At 40.9% G+C, this 21,621-nt stretch overlaps 2 protein-coding genes and 1 non-coding gene across 7 annotated transcripts; all 3 read left to right on the top strand.

The window, feature by feature from the left end:
• Positions 1 to 212: 212 nt before the first annotated feature.
• Positions 213 to 10,848, top strand: rab42a (RAB42, member RAS oncogene family a). Its single transcript, XM_044138346.1, has 2 exons — positions 213 to 659; positions 5,846 to 10,848. The coding sequence occupies exons 1-2, from the start codon at positions 445 to 447 to the stop codon at positions 6,285 to 6,287; spliced, it is 657 nt and encodes a 218-aa protein (XP_043994281.1). The 5' UTR covers positions 213 to 444; the 3' UTR covers positions 6,288 to 10,848.
• A 1,761-nt stretch (positions 10,849 to 12,609) lies between these two features.
• LOC122844289 lies at positions 12,610 to 12,745 on the top strand. The gene has a single exon (XR_006372851.1). It is a non-coding gene; the product is annotated as a U11 spliceosomal RNA (small nuclear RNA).
• gmeb1 (glucocorticoid modulatory element binding protein 1) lies at positions 12,642 to 21,149 on the top strand. Of its 5 annotated transcripts, none has more exons than XM_044138362.1 (10): positions 12,642 to 13,154; positions 15,064 to 15,239; positions 15,374 to 15,426; positions 15,509 to 15,624; positions 16,352 to 16,455; positions 16,633 to 16,781; positions 17,480 to 17,605; positions 17,719 to 17,856; positions 18,143 to 18,265; positions 18,874 to 21,149. In XM_044138362.1, exons 2-10 carry the CDS (start codon positions 15,112 to 15,114, stop codon positions 19,725 to 19,727), a joined length of 1,791 nt encoding a protein of 596 aa, XP_043994297.1. In that variant the 5' UTR covers positions 12,642 to 13,154; positions 15,064 to 15,111; the 3' UTR covers positions 19,728 to 21,149. The 5 variants fall into 5 exon arrangements, with proteins under 5 accessions (XP_043994297.1, XP_043994294.1, XP_043994295.1 ...); XM_044138359.1 differs by having other exon boundaries at positions 18,128 to 18,265; XM_044138360.1 differs by lacking the exon at positions 12,642 to 13,154 and adding an exon at positions 13,229 to 13,338 and having other exon boundaries at positions 18,128 to 18,265.
• The last annotated feature ends 472 nt before the right edge of the window (positions 21,150 to 21,621 follow it).

The raw sequence follows: 21,621 nt of genomic DNA, 5'->3' as shown, positions 1-21,621 counted from the left end.
TCGATCAGCACGTGACCACCACAGCAGTTTTAATCTGGGGGTGACATCAGTCTTCAGGACCGCGGACAGCTCCGGCTCTGAGCTCAGACCTTTGGTTTACTAGCAGAGAGGGAATAAAGATAAAACAGTGTTAGCATCATGCTACAGGCTTCACATAAAGGCTGCAGCTGGTTAATACTCCACTAATACGCTTTGTTAACAAGCCGCCTGGCCCGTTCCGTTCCTGCTCCTGTTTCCGGTCTGTGTCTGTGGAGTGGAGCAGAGGTAACGCTGTCACATGACTGCTGGGGCCGCTCAGCAGCAGCAGCAGCAGCCGGGGCTCCGTGGAAAACACACGGCTTTGTTTCCCACCCAGCATCCTCCTCCACCCGACACACACACACAAATACACACACACACACACAACGCCTCCTCCACCGCCGCATCTCTGCCTCTAGTCATGCCATGGATACTTTGTGGCAATACCAGTTCCGAATCATCCTGCTGGGGGACTCCACTGTGGGGAAGTCGTCGCTGCTGAAGCGCTTCACGGACGGGATTTACAGCGACGTGGCGGATCCCACGGTCGGGGTGGATTTCTACGCCCGCTCGCTGGACATCGAGCCCGGGGTGAAAATCAAGCTGCAGCTCTGGGACACGGCCGGACAGGAGCGGTTCAGGTACGACAGGGATCAGATCTGATGTGAATGCTGAGCCGAGGCGCAGCAGCCATCGTGGGCCAGGTTTAGGTTCGATAATGCGGGCCTGTGTGAGGCAGCTCGCCCTGTGTGCTCATGTTTTCACCCAGACCGTCCCTCTGCCTCGGTGTGGAGAATCGTAACGAGGCTGAGAGGACAGACGGCCCGGCCGGGGGAGCAGCAGCAGACACGCAGCATTTCATTCGTGGATGATGGGGAGTCTGCTGCTATTTAGGCCGCGGGTTGAATCCCCATCAGCCCGTCCCATGGTCTCCAGGGCAACGCCAAAGTCAGAGCTAATCTAGATTTGTGTAACTATTGCAGCAGTCAGCCAGCTGTTGCTGCTTGTGATGCTTGCTGGGATGTCGGACAGAAATGACTCTTTTTAAGAAGCAGCTCCGCTCTTAGATCTGCTTATTTCTTTTGAAGGTGTTTCACATCAGGCTTCACTCCGCTCAAGGATTCCACTCGGGTTTTTTTTGGTTTGTTTTTCTTTTTATGTAATGTAGTTTACCCAGAAAAAACAGAATTCAGGCTGTTTGTTTCCCAGAATTCCTCATCTGGCAGTTTTAGCTTCACCTGCAATGTAAAAATCATTCATTTTTAGGAAAAACTGATTTTTTTCTTATTTAAAAAAATAAATTGAACTATTTGTTTATTTGCATCTTTCCATGCACTCCTTGAATTGAATTTAAAAAGGCTGAAGTGCTTAAATGAAAAAAGAAAATCTGCAGTAACTAACAATTTTTCATCTGGATAATTGATTATTTATCTACATAATCAGTTACTAACATAATCATCAGTTGCAGCGCTGGTAAAAAGATTTTTATTCTCCGTCCAATCTGCCTGAGCCGGAGTTCTCAGACAGGATGGGTTCAAAGGTCAGTCTGCAGATGTTCACAGCTGGTGGAGTCAGGAAGCAGACAACTCAGAGTGATAGTTCAGAGGAAGGTTCCTCTTGGGAAGGTTGAGTAGGAAGGCAAGACACAATTCTGAAGATTTCTATTTGAGTGGAATGTTGAGACTGCATCTCATTTTCCTTCCACTGTGTCATAAAAATTAAATAAACCAAACTAAAATCTTTGGTTACAATGTGACAAATTCTTGTCAAAGTTCAGCCCAGAAACAAAAAGGTCTTTTTTTTTCCCCCTCCCCAGTAATTAATATTATATAGAGACAAATCTTTTTTTTTTTTTCTAAATTATGTTCCTAATTTCATCAAAATATATTTCCAGAACGTCTGGACATGAATTTGAAAAGCAGATGCTGTTTTGATTGGGTGGTCTACATGTGGACATGCCCATACTCGCCTTGTGACCTCAGCAGGTCATCACACATCCTGTACTTCACGATTCACTCCTGCTATAGGACTAATGCTTTCACACACCAGCCCTGCTCTCCTTCCGCACAGTAGATAGTGTGTGGTTATACAACACACACACACACACACACACACACACACACACACACACACACACACACACACACACACACACACACACACACACAGAAGAGCTGGGTGCAGTCCTTTGAAACAACCAACCGTACATAGATGTTTTAGTTATAGACAAGCAGGAGTTAGCAGAAAAAAAAGCTCCAAATATTTGGAGAAAATTCCCAGTTTTTCCCAAAACAAGCTGCAGTTCTGAAATGTACCTTTGAGTTTCTACATGTGAGGATCAGAGCAGCATTGACCTGTAAAATGAGAATAACTTCCACCTATTCCTGTGTTTGGAAAATATAACAGCCAGAAAATGGAAATATTGGGGGGGTGGCAGGGGCTGGTTAGTGGAATCCACTGCAGGATGTCTGCTAGTCTGACTTTGTCCAGATTAGGCTTAGACCCACAAATGCATTAGCATATCTGTGAATAAAATAGCAGCTCTGCTAAAAAAAAAAAAGGGGGGATTAAAATAAACACATCTTTTATTTTAGCAGCAAAATTTCACTCTGAAAAATGTAGAACAATACAACCTTTCACTTGAAATTATATTAAATCCAGTGGGGAAAACATTCCATGTTAGAAAAGAATTGGGGTTATTTGTTTTTCAAAAAAGTCACTAATGTCAATTCTTAAGGCTGTTTAAAAAAAGAACCCCATCTGAAGTATTTTTATGGTGTATATGTGCTCTATATGAAACGTGGAGGTAACCAGTGCAAGGTTTGGACAGCAGTAGTAACACATCCAGATCTCTGAGTGCCTGTGAGAACAGCAGCTGTGTTTTCTATTAACTGTTACAATAGTGCAGCCTACTTGTGATAAATGCATGGCTTAGTTTTTCAGAGACAGCCTTTGACAGAAAATGTGTTAACCTTAACGTGAACGACAGCAGGAAGATTCATCCACATTTCCAAACTGAATCACAAATTCCATGTTTCATTTCTGCATGTAGCAGACAGTGAGCTGAGAAAGGTTTGTGCTTGATATTTTGCACCAAAGTGATGTACTTCTATCTTCTTTGTATTTAAAAGGGACAGTATCATGTAAAACTGACTTATTTGACATCATTTTATAATTTTATTCTGTCATCCATCATGTTTGATAAATTCTTTAATCTCCATGGCAACCATTCAGCTGTGCAAAAGGCCTGAACGGACCTAGCCCCGCCTTTGCAGCTCGCTCCTCCTCTGAACTGCAGAGTTTCTGTCTCACAGAACTCTCACAGTCCTCCCTGTGAGTCCTCCACTCCACTCCGCTCCTTCAGACTAGCTAGCAGCAATTAGCAACACCTAGTGGAACTCCAAATCTGCTGAGTTCATTATAGGAGCTACTTCTCAGAGCGAAATAAAAAAAAATACAAAAAAATCTTGTTAAAGAGTTAATAGAGGAGCCATGTTGTGATGACTTCATGAGGTGGAGTTTTAGAAAGAGCAGGATGTCCAATTTCAAGGTGTTAAATTATAAAGTAAAATTTCTTTAAGTCATATATAGAAGAAGCATTTTTATAACACCTGAAAGTAACAGAATTACTTGATTGTGCTATAAAATGTCATTATGTGCCTTTAATTGAAGGAACTTATCCATCCATGCGTAGATATCATTAATTCGCTGAACAAATGAGTGTACAGGAAGTCAACTATATTTATCTATCATGCCAACCTGCCCAGTTTGAGATGAAGGGTTGAAGACCACTGCTTGGTTCTGACTCTCTGGTCTCGTTATCAGTAACAAGGGCTGATGCTAACATAGCATCTCATCCAGATGGCGTCCCAACATGTTGTTTGTGCTGCACTTCCTTCTGTTAGCAGACTACATACATCATATCACAGGCCCATGTATTGATGTCATTCTTAAACTATGAACCGTAGTAGTGCTACATTTAGCGTATAACACACCTGCTGCCATCTTACATTGTGGAAATGCTGACACGGTAATCGCTATAAATATCATGAATATACCGCATGTAGCGTTACCATGACAGCCAGTTCAGATGGTACAACAGATGGCATTCACCCAGTTGAACTCCACACTGCTATGAACTTCTTACCTCAGTAAATGTGCTTTAGTTGTTTTATTTAAATAATTAACCAACTGGAAAAACTTGCAGCACAATTACCTGGAATTAACAGCTGGCCATAGCGTGACTGTGACCCTGTCTTAAAATCAATGTGTCTCCATAACAACCTGTAGAGACTTTAGATTCTACATCCACCCCCACTTTGGGTGTGTGTCCACTCTGTAGTGATGCTCGGTGTGTGTCTGTGTGGGTCATTCAAGTTTGCTTCTTGCTGAATTATCTAGAGGTCTCAGTTGAAATCTGTTTTCTTTCTCCATTTTTTTGTTTTTCTACCACAACATTACTTTTGCTTTGCATCCTGATAACCAGGAAAGACTGAAGGTCATAAAGTATGCGTCTCCTTCCCCCTTTCCTGTCAGCCTACTTTCAAATAAGGGACACTAGAGCCCACAAAATACCCCCCGGCAGGGGAAAAGAAAAAAACAAACAAACAGAAAAGACTTGTTCAATGTTAATTTTATTTTATTTTTGTTTACCTTATAATGTGCTGGTTCAAAAGAAGTATTGCCTGAAGGTACTTTACAAAGTAAAGGCAATTCAATCCAATCATACAGTCAGAATACAAGCCAAGTACATTTATTTCAACTGATCCTAGTTTTCAGTGACATCAAGTTCAGTTTATTATTCAAATTTGTAAAATTAATTTTGTCGAAGGAAACTCAGCAGATTATGTCGAGTCATCGACTTGTAGCGTTCACTCCTCCTGGACAAGCCTGTAGCGTTGTGTCATTGACTGCAGCAATCCTTCATACAGAGCATGCATACGTAGTGTCAGTGGAGAGGAAAAACTCCCCTTTAATAGGAAGAAACCTCCAGCAGCACCAGAACCAGGCTCAGTGTGAGAGGGCATCCGTCCCGACCGGCTGGGAGTAAATATGATTGACCTGGTTTCAGACCAGTGGAATGGAAAAGGACACAAAAAGAAGCCAGAGTCCACAAAATCCTCTCAGAAAAAGCATTGCCAGAACCTTCATACAGAAAAAAAAACTCCATTAACCGACAGTGTGGGTAAGATTTTATTTCTTAATATAGGTTATTATCCCCACTGAATAAACATTCTCTAATTAGAGGTTGGATTTTTCATAGTTTGTCAGAGTGAGATCATGCTGTCTTTATCAAAGCTGATTAAAAATTTCCTTTGAAACCCACACAACACAGCCTGGTTACATTTTTTCATTTAGACCTTATAAAATGGCTTCCAAAATCGAGTTGGCCTACGGCTTGTCTGTGATGATGTAAAATATTGAGATAGGGACTAGTGTGATCTCAACCAGCTCTAGACCTGACTCAACACTTGATCTGACAAGAACTTAAACCTTGAATTGGATTGTCCTTGACTTGTTTGGAGAACCTCTGACCTACACTAAAAGCATAATTGCTAGTGCAGAAAATGTGTGTCTCTGAAGAAATGGAGCTTAGGAAACTATTGATGTGGATTCTGCACAACTTCGATTTGGCTATTACAGGACGTGACTTTTTTTTTTCCTTAACCCCCTACCTCAAATAAGTTTCTCAGAATTTCTTTCACTCATTTTAGGAGTGAAAGAAGGCAACTCGTTTTCTACAGCACACCAATACATAAGCTGTGCTTTGACGAAGAATACATTTGTTCTGAGTTATGGATTTATCAATAATTTCTTTTTTCTCTAGGTCTATCACAACATCATACTACCGCAACTCTGTTGGGGGACTGCTAGTCTTTGACCTCACCAACCGCAAGACCTTTGACCATGTGAAAGAATGGCATAAGGAGGTGAGCGAGCACATCCTGCCCCACCACATGGTCTACATACTCATCGGCCACAAGAGCGACCTCAACAAGGACCGCAAGGTGAGCCGGGATGAGGCCGAGCAGCTTGCCGCCGATCTGGGAATCCGCTACATCGAGACGTCGGCTAAGTGCAACAGTAATGTGGACCGGGCGTTCGAGCTGCTGACCAGAGATATCTTCGAGCTGATGAAGATGGGGGAGATCGTTACCCGTGATGGCTGGGATGGCGTTAAAAGTGGCCTCACTGCAAAGGTCCTCTACCCGGGTGATGACGAAGAGGAACTTGCGACTGCTTCCCCCGAGAAGGGCTGCCACTGCTAACTGTTGATACTATGTGTTCATAAACTGTCTCATCGCACTGAGATCTCACTTCGTCTTGCGGCCATCAATAGAAACCAGACCACTCCGAGTCACCACCCTGTGATGTAGCCACTGTTCCTTCCTTACTTTGTGACTTGTGCCCTTGTCTTTGTTTGGATCACTCTAAGAGCTGAGATTATCGCAAGGAAATGTGCATTCCAGTCTTATTGGCAGGTGGAATCTATATAGTGAGGCATAACACCAGGTGCACAGAGCCTCCTGACGCAATGTGAAAAACAGAACCTAGCCATATGCCCTTCTCTCAGTACAGGAGCAAACGGACTTATGATTGTAAGGTCTACCTGTCAAAGTTTGTGCAATGTTTTGCCTACACTCTGTTGTAATTCTCGTAGATAATAAAAAACTATAGAGATGGCATACAAAGAGATCACAAGAAGTTGTTGGAGTTGATAGTGTAAAGAGACACAGCATACTGCAATAAGTGTAAAGCAGTGTGCTGCTCCTCCTGTTATTGTAAACTGTGTGCACTAACACCAAATCGATTTTAAACCTTTAATTATCTTGTAAATAGATGCATACCATCAAAATCTGAGAATATTTGTAGTTAAGATGTTTACATACAGATAGACCATGGTACTGAAGGTTTGTGGTTCTATTTAAGGCATCTGTAAATAACACTAGTAATAAGATGGACAGTAGATGTATTAATTAATTTTTTGGTTCTTCTATAAGCGTTCACTAACTTAGGGTAATATTGATAAAACTGCAACAATTTAATTTGCCAGATGACTTTGAGAGGAAACTGGAATCATAAGAAAATCGTAAGAGCTGCTGTGAGACTTGTTTGGTGTTTTTATTCCCACCCACTGTGCTAAGTGGGAAAAACTGAAGGTTACACTTTTTTGACAGATTTTCCAACCATTTTCATTTTACAAAAATACAAGAGTAATTAACTCAAACAAAAACTCCTTCAGCTCTCTTTTAAGCCCTTTCCGAAAGACAGTTGAAAGCAAATGGCTTTATAGGGTGTAGTAACATCAACTCTCCAAGTGGAGGCACTGGCAATGTTACTTGGTGGCTGAATTTCTCGTTAGGCTTTTCCCCTTCTCACCCTCTATGAAACTTGTTCTCTCTCACTTGTTACATGGCTACAAAACCTTTTCTTGCTCTACTTATTTTTAAGGTTGTTCTTTCAATCATCATAAAATTAGCACATCTTTTGCAACATTCAAGTTGACAAAATGTCACATCTTACACCGTAGAGATTAGGTATCTTCTGTGGGTGGGTCTACACAGTTCTGAGCAAACTCAATTCATGTACTAAAAGGTGTGAATATAAGCTAATTATGGTGAATACAGGACATATTAACATTGATATATTCAGGTGTTAGCTTGCCGGTTAGCAAGTTAAAAGCTTGCCGGTTAGCAAGTTAGCAAGCTAAAAGCTTGCCGGTTAGCAAGTTAGCAAGCTAAAAGCTTGCCGGTTAGCAAGTTAGCAAGCTAAAAGCTTGCCGGTTAGCAAGTTAGCAAGCTAACAGCAAGTTTCTACCCCACTGCGCTTCACACAGGAATAACATCACGCAAAGTATATAAAACGCTGCTATTGTTTCAGCTTTGCATTCCAATAAGAACAATATTTTTCCAGCGATAACTGTAGATCTGAAAAGTTCTTTCAGTTCCAATCTGGAGTTTCACCTTATGCCACCTTTGAGTTTTCACGTGGATAACCACTAAACAACATTTTGCTAAAGACTGCGACGTCATTACCCCAGCTCTAACGTAACTCTCAACATCAAGAACATCAACATGTGACGTTCAGGTTCATTCCTCTGTTTTGGGTTTCTTGTCATGGTTGTGTTGCACTGCGACCTGCAGGTCTGGCATGGTTACTGCGGTGTTTTGGATCATTTTCAGGACTTTTGAAATGATGTCATGTTCATCAGATATTTTTTTTAATCAACGTATATCTTGAGAATGTCTAAGATAATATTTGATGGTTCATTCAGGTCTTTTTTCAGTGACTGCTATTCTGAGCTATTCTCTGAACTTGCTTGCGTTTAGAAAACAATCTGTTGAAAGTGATTGGTGCATGTTTTCAAACAGAAGTCTATCCACTGTGTCCTTCCTTTTAGTTTGATGGTCTATCTAACAATGACTGCTATGGGATCAATTCTTTTAACTTTAGGTTTAAGATAACATATTAGCCAGCCAACTAATATGTTACCGAATTAAAAGGGTTGTTTCTACTGCTTTTTCTGATTTGCAGACTTCTGATATATGACAAATAAGTATGCTAGCAACGTGTCACTTTCCCTCTTTGAAGTATCCTTTAAGTATACTTCTGGGTCTATTTCTCCATGTGTGTGAGGCTCAGGTAAGATGTTTCTGCTTCAATTCTTCAAGGTAAAACTGACAAGAAGCTTTCTTATAGTGGGACGTGAACTTATTCTTCTTGTTAAATCTTGCAAGGGAAAAAAGTTAAATGTTTCATCAACATTTAAAATTGTTACTATTAATATATTCTCAGAATTCTCAAAAACCAAACTATGTCTTATAAGTCAAGAAGGAAAATGATTTTTGCACCTTAATTGTAGAGAAAACACTTTTTTGTTGGGATTTCTAAATTATCTTCTAAAGTATATCTACTTACTTTTTAAAGTTACTAGGGGTGTACCAATAACTCAGCCCTGATCTCCCTCATTTTTGGAGATCAGTGATCGGCTGATACTTATATCTGAAGCTGATTTTATCCACTGATCTTATCTACCTCGGTTAAAGGTCTAATGAGAGGTTTGACTGACAGACTGGCCCACCAGATTATGTCTGCATGTTTACAGAATAGTTAAGAATAGTTACTCTACTGTTCAGCGACAAATCAGTGACTTTCTTGCTATATTGGGCAACATTTCAGACAAAAAAATTGGTATCGGCCACAATCGGAATGGCCAGGTCAGGTTTCTTAAAGATTGGCAATCTGCGATCAGCCAGAAAACTACAATCAGTGCACCCCTAAAAGTAACCCAACACTCAAAACTAATTTAAACAGCACACTTCCTTCTACAATCCTATGTTCAGCGAAGAGTGAAATGTAATTACAACAAAGCTGCAGCTGCAAACGTGACATGCAGCCTTCCCAGGTTTGAGAATTTCTTCTGGACTAAAGAGGTTTTAAATAAACAGCCTGATAACCCAGAACTCTTAACTCGGGAATTCAATCATCTTTCCTAAACTTTCTCCACCAAACACAAGATTGCCAGACATTTATTCTGTTCTATAATATAGAATATTTAGTTAATTCAGCATACAATATATGTTATAGCACAGTGTAAGATGAGGAAGATAGTATGCTACGTCGGCAGCATCTTTTTATTTTTTACTCTTACACTCAAATTCACTTTTCTATATATTTTTGTTCATGTATATTATATACAGTATAATATGTTCTGAGTGCACAAGAAGACTTTATCTTACAGGTTCTTTGCCTTGATAGATTCCATTTAAATGAGTATTTCTGACTTTCCCCAGTTATTACCTTTTCCCTTGTCTCCTCCTTTATACAGGGTCAAACTGCACATAATGAAAAACATGTTGCCATTCTTTACTGAATCCATCATTTCAGACTACTGCTCTCTTTACCCAACTGCTCAATTTATTAACCAGAGCAGATAAAGATGGCCGCCTTTTTCACTGAAGAATGATCAAATGTTATTTGTGAAAGACTTAATTTTTTAATCAAATGCCTCTTTAGCCACCAATCAACTAAGAGTAATATTAAAAATAATGTCTCAAGTCGTATATTACATTAGGTGTGATGTAGGCGATGCATATCATTGTCACTTTCCACTACAAACCGAGCTTCTCTTATCAGGTAATGTGTAAAAAGAAGTTATGTTTTTACAGAAATCTGCATGTTTGGCTTTGAAGTGTGATCGGAGAATATTGTTGCCACTCATACATATGTGTGGGGGTTGAATCTAGAGCTAGAGGCAGCCTCACATAGCAGCATTTATGCTCAGTCTCAGTTAGGTTTTGAACTACACCTCATTTTTAAACTGATTAGGCTACATATACATATTCATAATTATTTTAAGATCAGCTTGGATTCAGCAATCGTATTAACTGTATAACTACTAGCTGAGGAATCAGTTAAGGAAGTGAGAACAAGAAAGTGTCTCAGTCAGAATTTGCTAAGGCTAGTTTAGCACAGCTGTTAGCTAGGAGTATTTTCTCAGATTCTATCATGTCACTTTATTTTAAAGTTGTTGGTTTTTTCTGGTAATGATCACGTGTATCTTAATTAGTCACCAAACTTTATTTTCAGTTTCCACAAGGCTTTTAAGAAGAGAAAGTGTTAAGATTCTCATATGTTGTACAAACTGTTTGGTCTAAATCACTTTTCATAAAGAAAATGGACTGGTGGAACTAAATCACATAAACTCTTCAGAGGCTAGAATTCATGACTTGACTTTTTTTTTTAAATTTGTCACTTAAAAGATTTTTTTGGGGTGATGTAATCTCAATGACTCATAAAAGAATAAATAAATAGATGTTCAATATATCATATTTGGACTGGTTACTTGGAGCTCTCCTACACCCACCATCACTAACACTCACATACATATGAGTTTACATTTCAGTCTGTTGGAATTTGTTAACTTGAGTGGTCTAATCCAAACCCTAACCTTGCCCAATACTGGTATACATCTCAGTCTACAGGTCAAGCAATATCGGCGATGTGTTGTAGCTGCTGCACTGCCTTTTAATTTCCACTTGGTCTGTCCAGTGGACAAACTACACAAGTCATCTGATGTGAAAACTGGACTTTGTGTATGTAGGGGTTACCATTCTTATTAAACTATGTGATTCAACTCTATTCTATTCATATATATACATATATATAATTCATATGATATTGTGGCTTACAAAAGTATTCATACACACTGAACCTTTTCTGATTCTGTTACGTTATGACCACAACCTATAGTGTATTCTGTTGGAATTGATCCAGCACCATCAATACTAAACAACTTTTTGCTGCAATTACTGCTGCAAGTCTTTTAAGGATGTATCTTAACCAGCTTTGAATGCCCACAAATCTTTCAAATTTCTCTTCACAAAATAACCTGAAGTGGACATATCATGCTTTAAACTTCTTCCTTTTGATATGTAAACCATTCACTTATGGTTTATATAAAGTAGATCAGCAATGCTTAGGTTTGAATTCCTCATTTCTGTAGCTCCACAGACTCCTCGTTTATCCCTGGCCTGAGGCCAGAGCAATTCATTGTGCTGTGTTTTTTTTATGTGAATGAAAATGTCTATAGATGCAATCACATATTTTATGTTACATTTCATTTAATATTTTTATTTGTCCTTTTTATGTAGAAATCTGTTTTAACTTTGACATTAATGAATGATTTTCTTTTTTTTCACAATTGATTTGTGAAAGCGATAAAAAGGGTAAAACATTAAAGAAGGTGAATAGATTTTACAGATGCTGTATCCTCAGTTAAAATAAAGACGCAGTTTCAACATACTTTTTCAACCCAATCAATCACAAAATGCTGTTTTATAAATTAGAAAGGTATAATGTCTGAGAATTGGTGCTGAATTGGATTGGAAAAAAATACAGGATAAACAGGAGGGCATTTTGCTTCTGAGTGATTATGAATCACTTTTTAAATCACAGATCACAAATACGGTATTCCTTCCTAATATTATGAAAACATTTTGTGTTTATTCCAGTGGAGGGTGAGTGAGGAATAGTCTCTATGTTAGTGAACATTTTTCTGTATTTAAACCGGGTCACACCTTGTTGTTTTGTCCAGTCATGATTGACTAAGAATAAACTAAGTTAAATTTGAAGGATTTTAAGACCTTAGTATTTTTGATCATGTTTAGTTATTGTATTCCCTGCCACTGAAACGAGTGAAAGTATAACAACTCCTACAATTCTGAAAATTTCCTTTCATGACGATAGTCACTTTTTAACAGTCGTTTTAAAGATTTATTTTTTTATAAATTCATCTAAACACTGCGTCGGCCGAACACAACCAATAGCATATCAAGAGTGAAAAGGGTCACGCCCTTTCTTTACCCATCATGCGTTTCGAATAGTTTACTTTGCTGTAGAAATAGAAAACATATATAGTATCGACATTTATTATAACATTAAACCAGATAACTAGTAGTTCTATTAACGCTGTGAGGCACCACCAATTTTCCTGATTAGCTATGTTCACGGCAGTGGTAACACCGAAACTCTTAGTGAGACAGATAATCCCAGTGATCATATACACGTGGTCCTGCGTGAGTTCACGTTAAAAAGGGCTTCTGTCGTGATTGACACAGGGAGGGTGAGGGAGTCTCATTCTCTTTGCGGAATCGCCATCAAGAGATTTCGGAAGCATAATTTTTCAAATCTGAGGCTGCTGGTAACCATTTGTTCCGGCGCCTCCACACTCTATGTGAAGAAAACACTCCTTAGAAGTCATGAAAAGTTCATGCTGAGCTACTTTATATGGTGATGTGATGTGATACAGTGCTAACACGTTTAGGCTTACTTCTGTTGCGTATGACATCAATGGTTTCATCGGAACCTGTAGAGTGTGACTGTGACACAATCCCGTAAATAAGGGTATAAAACGTAACAGATCACTGATGTCAATCTGCTCATTTGCCTGAATGTGATATATTGTGAGAGCCGTTCAGTCCCGTCTGATCAAGTAAATTTCTGACATTGTTGCCTCTCGCAAGTAAGCTTAAAACAGGGCGAGCGCTGTTTAGCAGGAAGTACGGCTACAACAGTCAAGTACGCATGCGCCGAAGCTCCCCACAATCTAGGGATGTGTTTGTCTTCATAAAACGGTAAGGACGGGCCTTTTTCCACAATGTGAATTTTAATATATATCACTGCAGAGTAACATTGTTCCAGCGACACAAACGGTGATTTTTAGCCGCAGAGGTTAGCTTAACTGGCGGAAGGGGTTCAGTCAGCCAGCCTCGCGCAGAATGGAGGGGCAACGCCGCCGTCGCCGTGCCGTTGTTTGCTGTACGTGCCGCCGCACAGGGAGACGTCATTTTGAGGGGGAGCGGAGAGTTAAAATGCAGAGTTACGAGGGGACGTACGGTTCATAGACAAGCGGCACGTAGCCGTCACACTTTAAATGCAAAGGTTTACCCGTCTCGGACGATGGAGTTCTGTAGTATTGTCCAGCTTCCTACATATGAAACGACGCTGCTGCATTAGCTGTAATGGCTACCACCAAACCGAGACTGTGTAGCTCGGTGGTTCTAAAACTCACATTTTGGTTTACTTTTGAGGCGATGACAGCCCGACTCCTGGAGACACAAGTCTTAATATTTAACTAGAACGGATAGTTTTAGGTGTCGTGTGGCCTTGGAAATTGAACGAAAATAGTCAAATTTCCCCTCACTTATAGCTAAACTGCGGTTTTTTAACCCCCACCCCCCGCTGCGCGTGGAGAACCCACTACCCACGCGCGTTCAAACTGACATGTTAAAGTTTTAAAGGTAAATGCAGAATATCGCTATCTAACATCTTGTCCTTTGGTTTAAACAGCCCTAACATGGACAATATGAAACTATACTCGGGAAATATTACGCTTTTAGTATTAGAAGCTATGACCTCATTTTGTGCCAGCCGAACAGTCTTCACACATTTACTCAAAAACGTCACAACTAATATCTCCTAAAGGACGGTTTTAGGGAAAGGCGACACAGACTTTGTGAAAGTATTTATGGAGGAGTCAACGTGAAGCTTTCAAACCTCAGAACACTACCAGCTGTCTTGCACGGGAGTGGCAGTATCATGCTGCGAGGCTGTTGGATTGAACAATAACCTAGACTACCTCCGAATTCCTAAAAGTAGCCTGTGCAGATTAGGGGGGAACACACAAATGAGTTAGAACACGAAACGTTCTAATAATTGTTGGAATTTTGTCCTTTTGCCCTGGAAAAAGAGGAGTTCAAATAAAACATTAAAAAGCCCAGAAAAACCTAAACATTTAAGATGCTAACAAGATGCTAGCAACATCCTTGTTAACTAGGATGTTGATTGGCTCAACTTGATTTTCAAGGTGGTTGAATTATTCCTAGGAGCAATACATTTATATGGATTTAAACTACTGTTAATTTCACTGTAATTAATAAATATAAACATTCAAAAGCTACCCATTATATTTTTGATAGTTATTGATCAAACTTTAAGATTTGAGAGTACATTCATATGGTAATATTCATATCGCTTGAACCTTTCAAAGTTTTATCATCTTACAACCATAAACTTCGCAGTATTTATTGGCATTTTTATGACCTACCCAATTAGTGTTTTTTTGTTTGTTTGTTTTAAAGTTCTTTGTTGAGGAAACAGCAGCAGGCCTTTGAGTTAGAATGTTTCAGAAATTTGCACATTTGAGTAAATTGGATTCAATCTTTTTGCAAAAAAACTTCAAGCTTGGTTAAATTGGATAGAGATTATCTGTCAACATTTCTTTTCAATCCTTGACATAGATTCTCAATCTGGACTTTGCATTTTAGTACATGCCTAAAGTGTGTTTCAGATCCCGTTTTGCTGAGACCTGTCAGTGCAACCAGCTGCCTTCAGAAACCACCTCAGTAACAAAGAGTTCATATCTTTATAATGTAATCTGAGTAGACAACAGTAGAGAACAACCAGCATCTTGAAGACCCAAGTCTGGATTTCAACATGGATGACTGAGTAAAGTGTATACTGTATGTTGTGCCTCCATTACAGATGTTGCACAAATGCTGCCACCCACTCTAGTGTTCTGTTGTGAGAGCAATGGCCAACACAAATGAGGTGACGGTGTCTGTGGGGGACATGGTGATGGTGAAGAATGAGGATGACGGTGATTCAGATGACCCCAATAAGACTCAGGTCATCCTGCAGCTTCAGCCTATCAGCACTGGGTATGTACTACAACCAGGATTCTTACGAAATCTACATTCCAGAACTATTGACTGCCTTAAAGCCGTCAACATGCACAAGTTGGTTATGATACTGTGTTCCAAAGTGAAGATATGTGAATTGTCTTCTTCTGTAGCGATGAGTCAGCTGAAACAGACGCAGCTGTTATGGCTGTAGAAGCTCAATCAGGTGAGAGGCTGTCAAAATAATTAATGTCCAGGAAAAATAGCATAGATGTTTTTGTCTCTAAAAGTTTGTTTCTTTCTTACAGAGCAGACAGAGGGGGATGATGTTGAAATTGGCTGTCCTATAACCTGTGGGGACTGTAAAGCTGTGTTGCTTGTGAAAAAATTTGTGTGCCCTGGAATCAACGTGAAATGTGTTAAGGTATATTGAAGTCTAGTGCTGTAAAATTCTGAAAAGTCACCAAAATGAGATAAAATTTTAATGTTAGCATGTGGGATATGATTGCTTTAGCAACAGTGATTGCTTTAGCAAATACTGTTGGCTCACATAAACGTATTCCGTTCAGTATGCATGCTTCACTTTTTAAGTTAAAATTCTGTCAACTCAAATGCTGCTTACTATCCTTTTGACTTACATTAACTTGATCTATCTAGTATGCAAACAATATGTAAACAAAAATTAGTTAAAATGCTAGTGTTGGCTAAAATACTGACATTAGCATGTAACCTATTAACTTAGTCAATCTAATGTGTCTGCAGCTATATGTAAAATAAAATAAATTCAAATGCTAATATTAGCTAAAATGATAACATAAGCATGTCGGCAATCACTAGCATGTTGACTATCATTAACTGATTCTAATCATGACAGCTAAGTTCTACTATTAGCTCAAATGCTGACAGTAGCATGTAGGCTGTCACTAGCCTGCTGACTTAAATTAACATAGTCAATTTAGAATGCTAACAGCTATACGTAAACTAAAATCAGTTAAAATGCTAGTGTTAGCTAAAATGCTAACTTAAGCATGTGAGCTATCACAAGTCTGTTGACTACTATTAACTGATTGGATCTAGTAAGCTAACAGTTTATAACTAAAATTAGCTCATAATCTATAGCATGTTAACTGTTGTACTGCTGTTTTCTGCAGTATGAAGACCAGTTGATCAGTCCAAAGCAGTTTGTGCACCTATCTGGAAAAGCCACTCTGAAGGACTGGAAGAGAGCCATCAGGATGGGGGGAGTCATGCTAAGGTGAGGGCAAAGGGTCAGAAAACAGGTGATACAACACAGCATGGGTACCTTATTGTCTGGCTTTTTCTGTTGTTGCATTTAGAGCAAGCTCACATATGACTTGTGCATTGAAAATGACAAGCTCAGAGGAGAGACTGTTTCCTTGTTCTTTAAGCGTTCTCTGTTTGTACCCTGCAGGAAAATGATGGATTCAGGTCAGCTGGACTTCTATCAGCACAGCACCTTGTGTACCAACACATGTCGCAGTACCAAGTTTGACCTATTAATCAACAACACTCGCTTCCCTCCGGACAGTACCGGCCTTACTTCGCCCACATCCTCTCAGGGTGAGAAGGCTCAGATTTAACAAACCGCTGTAGTTTATTTGCATATTTAACAATTATTCAGGAAGTTTGCTTCAGTTTAAAAGTTAATTGTTGCTCTAGAAGTGATGTGGTGTTAAGTGTAAAAGTCACTCCATAATGGTCGCTTCAGCTTCATGTCACTGCTCCTGACCAAAAACAACCAATCAGAGGAGGGTCTAATCACTGTCAATCAACTTCATTTACTCCTGCTAATGGCAGAGAAACAAGTTAGAGTTACAGGAAAACCATTTATTTAGTGTCATTGCTGGCCATGCTAACTAGCCTTAGCATTCACAACGTGGCTGTGCTAGTAGAGAGGAAGGAGGGGAGGATCAGTAGGGGCTATGCAGCGACATGGAGCACTGGGAGATTTTCACAGATTATCTGTCTCATACCTTCCTGTGACGACATGGTGACAGTTTCAACAAATGGTTAATAATATATATATATATATATGTATATATATATATTTTTTTTAAATAAAAGTTACATTAAAGTTGCAGCTTTAATGTAAACTATTGTGGCTTTAATGTAAGAGGAGCCTTCACCCCAGTCCGATTGACATACTTACCCTCTAATATTCCAACAAAACAAGAACTGCTAGGTGTTTTCTTCCATTAATGATTGCTGCCTGCCTGTCTGTAATATGTCCAGTGTGTGCTGTCCTGTGTGACCCGCAGTTCAGACGGTCCTGGGTAACGGCGGGATGGTGACTGACGATCGAGCCGAGATAATGGGCAGGAAGTTGGACTGGAGCTCCACCTCCATGGAGTCTGGAGATAAGAAGGGATCCAGTGAGATCTCAGGTCACAATGATCCAACATGAACTGATCTCTGTTACAACAGAGGAAATGTCAGCACTGTTTCTATCTGAATCAATTGGCACTTATCTGACTGAGGCCTTCCTGCTTGTCCACAGAGGACACGCTGAATTTCTGGAAGGGCATTGCTGACGTGGGCCTACTGGGGGAAGTGGTGACCAACATAAACACGGAGCTGATCCAGATGCTGGACGGCGTGCTCCAGCGCAGAGAGCAAAATGCCTTACAGGACACAGGTAGGAAATCAGGCCGTCAACGTGAGGATGCTGGGCCCTGATTTACTAAAGCTGGACAGCCTGTAGGGGCTGCTCTGCTCTGAAATGTATGAAATTATCTGAAAGAAAGAACAAACTCTGCTGCTGTTGGAAAACATTTTCTGATGCTTTCAAATATAGATTTTATAGCAGTAATGAGCAAATAGTGGATTTACTGGATACAGCAGCTTAAGTTGTTCCTCCTTTCTGACTGACCAAGTGACCCTTTGATTGGTTGCCACACTGATCCCAGATTCCTGTCTGGTAGAGGTGGCTGTACTCAGTAACCTTGCCCAAGTCTTCGGCCTGCTGGACTCGGTCAAGAAGATTCTGGAGAGGAGGAAACAGCAGACGGACCCCAGCCAGGAGCAGATCCTCAGCACCCTCACCAGTGAGTACAGCCAGAAAACTGCCAAAGACTTTATCAAGGCATAAAACTTTTATAAAAAATACTTTTTTAAATATTTGTTGAAATGTCATGACATTGTGGTATGAGACAAATAATCTGAGAAAAAATCGAGTTCCTCCACCTTCTCCCAGTGCTAACTAAAAACATCCTGTCAGAGGAAGGAGCTGGGTTTTAGTGATGTCAATCACCTCTCCGTGTGGCGCTGCCCATCCCCACCTCTCTGTCACCCTCTTACTCTCTGCTGCGCTGCAGCTGGCACAGCCTGTTGTGAATGTCAAGGAGAGTTAGTATGGCCACAGATGAGGCGGATAAATAGTTGTCCTTTAACGGTAAGTTGTTTCAAGTACATGAGGATGATTCAGTTCTACTTGAGAGATTTGTTTTAGATGGCAGTCGGCTTCATACAACAATAAAATGTCTCCGGGAGATTGTGACGAACAGTGTTTAGTGCTTTTACTTTGACACCAAATGTAAGTGATATATGGATGGTTTTTAACATATTACCAAATATGTTATTGAGATTTGTCGAATGTCAGATGTGTCCTGATATAAGAGGGTAAGCTAACAAAGCTGAACTTATGTTTCTGCAGACCTGGAAGTTCAGTTGGAAGAACAAAAAAAGCAGCAGCAGGTGCGAGCGCTGCTCTCCTCCCCTCAAGCGGCCAAAAGCAAAGCCATCGCTAAGCGTCCAACCAAGCGTCCCCGCCTCCACAGGCCGGCCTCCACCACCACCCTCCTGACGTCCCCCATCAGCCAGCAGGCCACCCTGCAGCCCCAGCAGTTCACTGTACTCTCCCCCATCTCCCTGTCCTCTGTTGGCCAGCCGTTCACCGTGGCAGGGCTGCCCATCGCCTCCTTAGCCCAGTCCTCCAACACGGTCACCCTGCTCCCTGCCGGCTCCCAGCTCTTCACTCGCTACATGGTGACAGGAGATGGAAAGGGAGATGCCATCACTTTGCACCCTTCCTCGGGCCTCACACTGGTAGGCGCCACTGCGGTTCAAGACTCCAGCCAGCTTGGTACGGTGATGAGCCCTGTGGAGCTGGTGCACCTGAGCCAGCACGCCGGCGGCGCAGAGATGGTCCCCATCGAAGGTCAAGTGGTGGACGGCACCATGCTGGTGCAGCAGGAGGTGATGCAAGGGGACATGGAAGCCGGCCAGGAACACACAGTCATCGAGATCAACCCCACCCCCGTAGAGCAAACGGTGGGGATGATGGAGCTGCAGCTGGCCGAGGAGCCGGGCAGGGACGCCACCACCATGGTGGTCCAGAGCGGGATCGAGGTAACCATGGCGGCAGACGCAGAGGACACGCAGTGCCAGTTGCAGGAGGCACAGACTCAGGCTGTTCAGGGGCTGCAGCTGGATGCTAGCGGACAGCTATCAGGGGTGCAGATTGTGGTGATAGAGGAAAATACTCAGGATGACAACAAGGCCAAATAAGGCCAGGATGGACTCTCTGGTCACCCTCACTGCTGTGTGTTTGAAACACTCTGCAACAGATTTTAATTTCACAGCTAAAAGGAGCTCAATGTTTGGGTTTGTTAATCTAAAGTATGAGTCTGGTTCATTGCAACTTGGTTCTTATGCTAGAACAGTGATCTAACAGAATCCTATGGAGGTCTGTTGTTTTGATTTGACTTTGTTAGATGTTTGAGCCCTCAACTCTGATCAGTTTTACTGTTTAAAACGGCAAAGTCTAAAATTTTTTTTATTGGTTTATTGCAAATAAAGACCTCTATCCCATTTAGATAAACCCACATGTGGGCTTCAACATCTGGCTACTGCAATACCTGTTGGGCCTAGAATCTGGGCAGCTGCACAAGGGTCCAGATTAGAGCCCAAAATGTGACCCTTTTCAAACTCCATCGAGTTGTTGTAGTGCTGTCTGACGTCCACTAGGAGTCCCCTGATCTTCACTCACTGTTGGATGCTTCAGCAACCATCCAATAACTTTTGTCCCACTTCTGATGGAACCAAGAAATTGTTTCTTTCTGATTAAAAATGTCAAACATTAAGATGAGAACCAAGTTGTCCTGAATCAGACGTGTGAACAAGCAGAAGATTGGAGGTGACTCTACATCAGTGGTGCCCAAAGTGGGTCCTGGAGGGCCGGCATCTTGATGTTTTAGTTCTCTCCCTGGTTTAACACTCCTGCATCAAATGATGGCCCATTAGAAGGTCTAAGAAGAAAATTGACTTGGTGAGAAGGTTGTCACTACCATGAGGGAGAGAACTGAAATATGCAGGATGCTGGCCCTCGAGGGCCGACTTTGTGCACTACTGCTCTACATGTTAGCCCAGCAGGGTGCCTCTCTCTCTGCTCTCTATAGGACTTATTACCAAGAACAGTGTTGGTGTTGGTGAACCGCCTTGTTTCATGTGGGGTTTTCAGCCAGGTTCCGTTGTTTTTTTTTTTTTTGCACTGTGTGATGTCTTTAAGGACTTTTGGACGATGTAGACATTTCTTCAGAATGTGGCCCTGTTTCTTGGGGCGTCCCAAGTGTTTTTGTCTTCACAGGCTGATCTCCTCACCGGGCCCACAGTGGTTTCCTCACCTGCTCCCGATCTTTCGCTCCTCTCAGTGTGATAAACTGTCTGTGCTCAAGGCCCAACAGTAAGGTTAGAAACTGAAAGAACGAACATGCCTGATGTCTGATTTGTCTGTAAATTACTGATATATTTATTAGTTTTCAAGCTGTAGAGGTTTGGGCTGTTTGATGTGGATGAATTAATTTAAGTTCTTTGCTACAGCTTGCACCAACAAAGACCTGTTCAATAATTTAATTTAACAAATGAGAGCATTTGCATACTGAATTTGTAATGTGTTTTAATATCAGATTAAAAGAAAGAAGCAAACTGAAAGTGTTGTTTGTGTGTTTCGCCACCAGAGTGTACCATGTGTTCACCACACAGTGTGATGCAAAGAACAATCTGAAGAGGAAGATGTTCATTGTGATCTTTTGAGATCATATTTGGCCATTTTAGCCTATAATACACTATATTGCAGGCTAAAATCGTACTTTCATGCAATTGAGATAAGTATGAAGATTTGATTTTGTATTTGTAGAGACAATCTTTTCTTTGGATGGTGAAAATCTAAATCCCTAGTGCAATACACAACATTCTACATTGTGTAATTCCTTTAGGAATTTCTGTATTTCTCCCCCCAATAAAAATAATCCCATCATCTGCAAATAGTGAGATACCCTCAGACTGAATTGCATCCAGAATGTTAGCTTTGATTAGTTGACTCCTAGCATTAGCTTCTTACAGATTCATTGCTAGCGTCTTTATTGCATCTGTCTCTTCAAGTTGTTTTCAGTTTAGATCTGTG

The sequence above is a fragment of the Gambusia affinis genome, linkage group LG14, assembly GCF_019740435.1.
Source record: "Gambusia affinis linkage group LG14, SWU_Gaff_1.0, whole genome shotgun sequence".
Classification (NCBI taxonomy): Eukaryota; Metazoa; Chordata; class Actinopteri; order Cyprinodontiformes; family Poeciliidae; genus Gambusia; species Gambusia affinis.
This window is presented reverse-complemented; position numbering and strand designations above follow the sequence as displayed.

Excerpts from the sequence above, each read along its gene's own strand:
- rab42a (XM_044138346.1), top strand. The coding sequence starts at position 445 with ATGGATACTTTGTGGCAATACCAGTTCCGAATCATCCTGCTGGGGGAC. Across the intron at positions 660-5,845 it reads GCCGGACAGGAGCGGTTCAG|GTCTATCACAACATCATACT; the intron begins GTACGACAGGGA and ends TTTTTTCTCTAG.
- gmeb1 (XM_044138359.1), top strand. The coding sequence starts at position 15,112 with ATGGCCAACACAAATGAGGTGACGGTGTCTGTGGGGGACATGGTGATG. Across the intron at positions 15,240-15,373 it reads CTTCAGCCTATCAGCACTGG|CGATGAGTCAGCTGAAACAG; the intron begins GTATGTACTACA and ends CTTCTTCTGTAG. Across the intron at positions 16,782-17,479 it reads TTCGCCCACATCCTCTCAGG|TTCAGACGGTCCTGGGTAAC; the intron begins GTGAGAAGGCTC and ends TGTGACCCGCAG.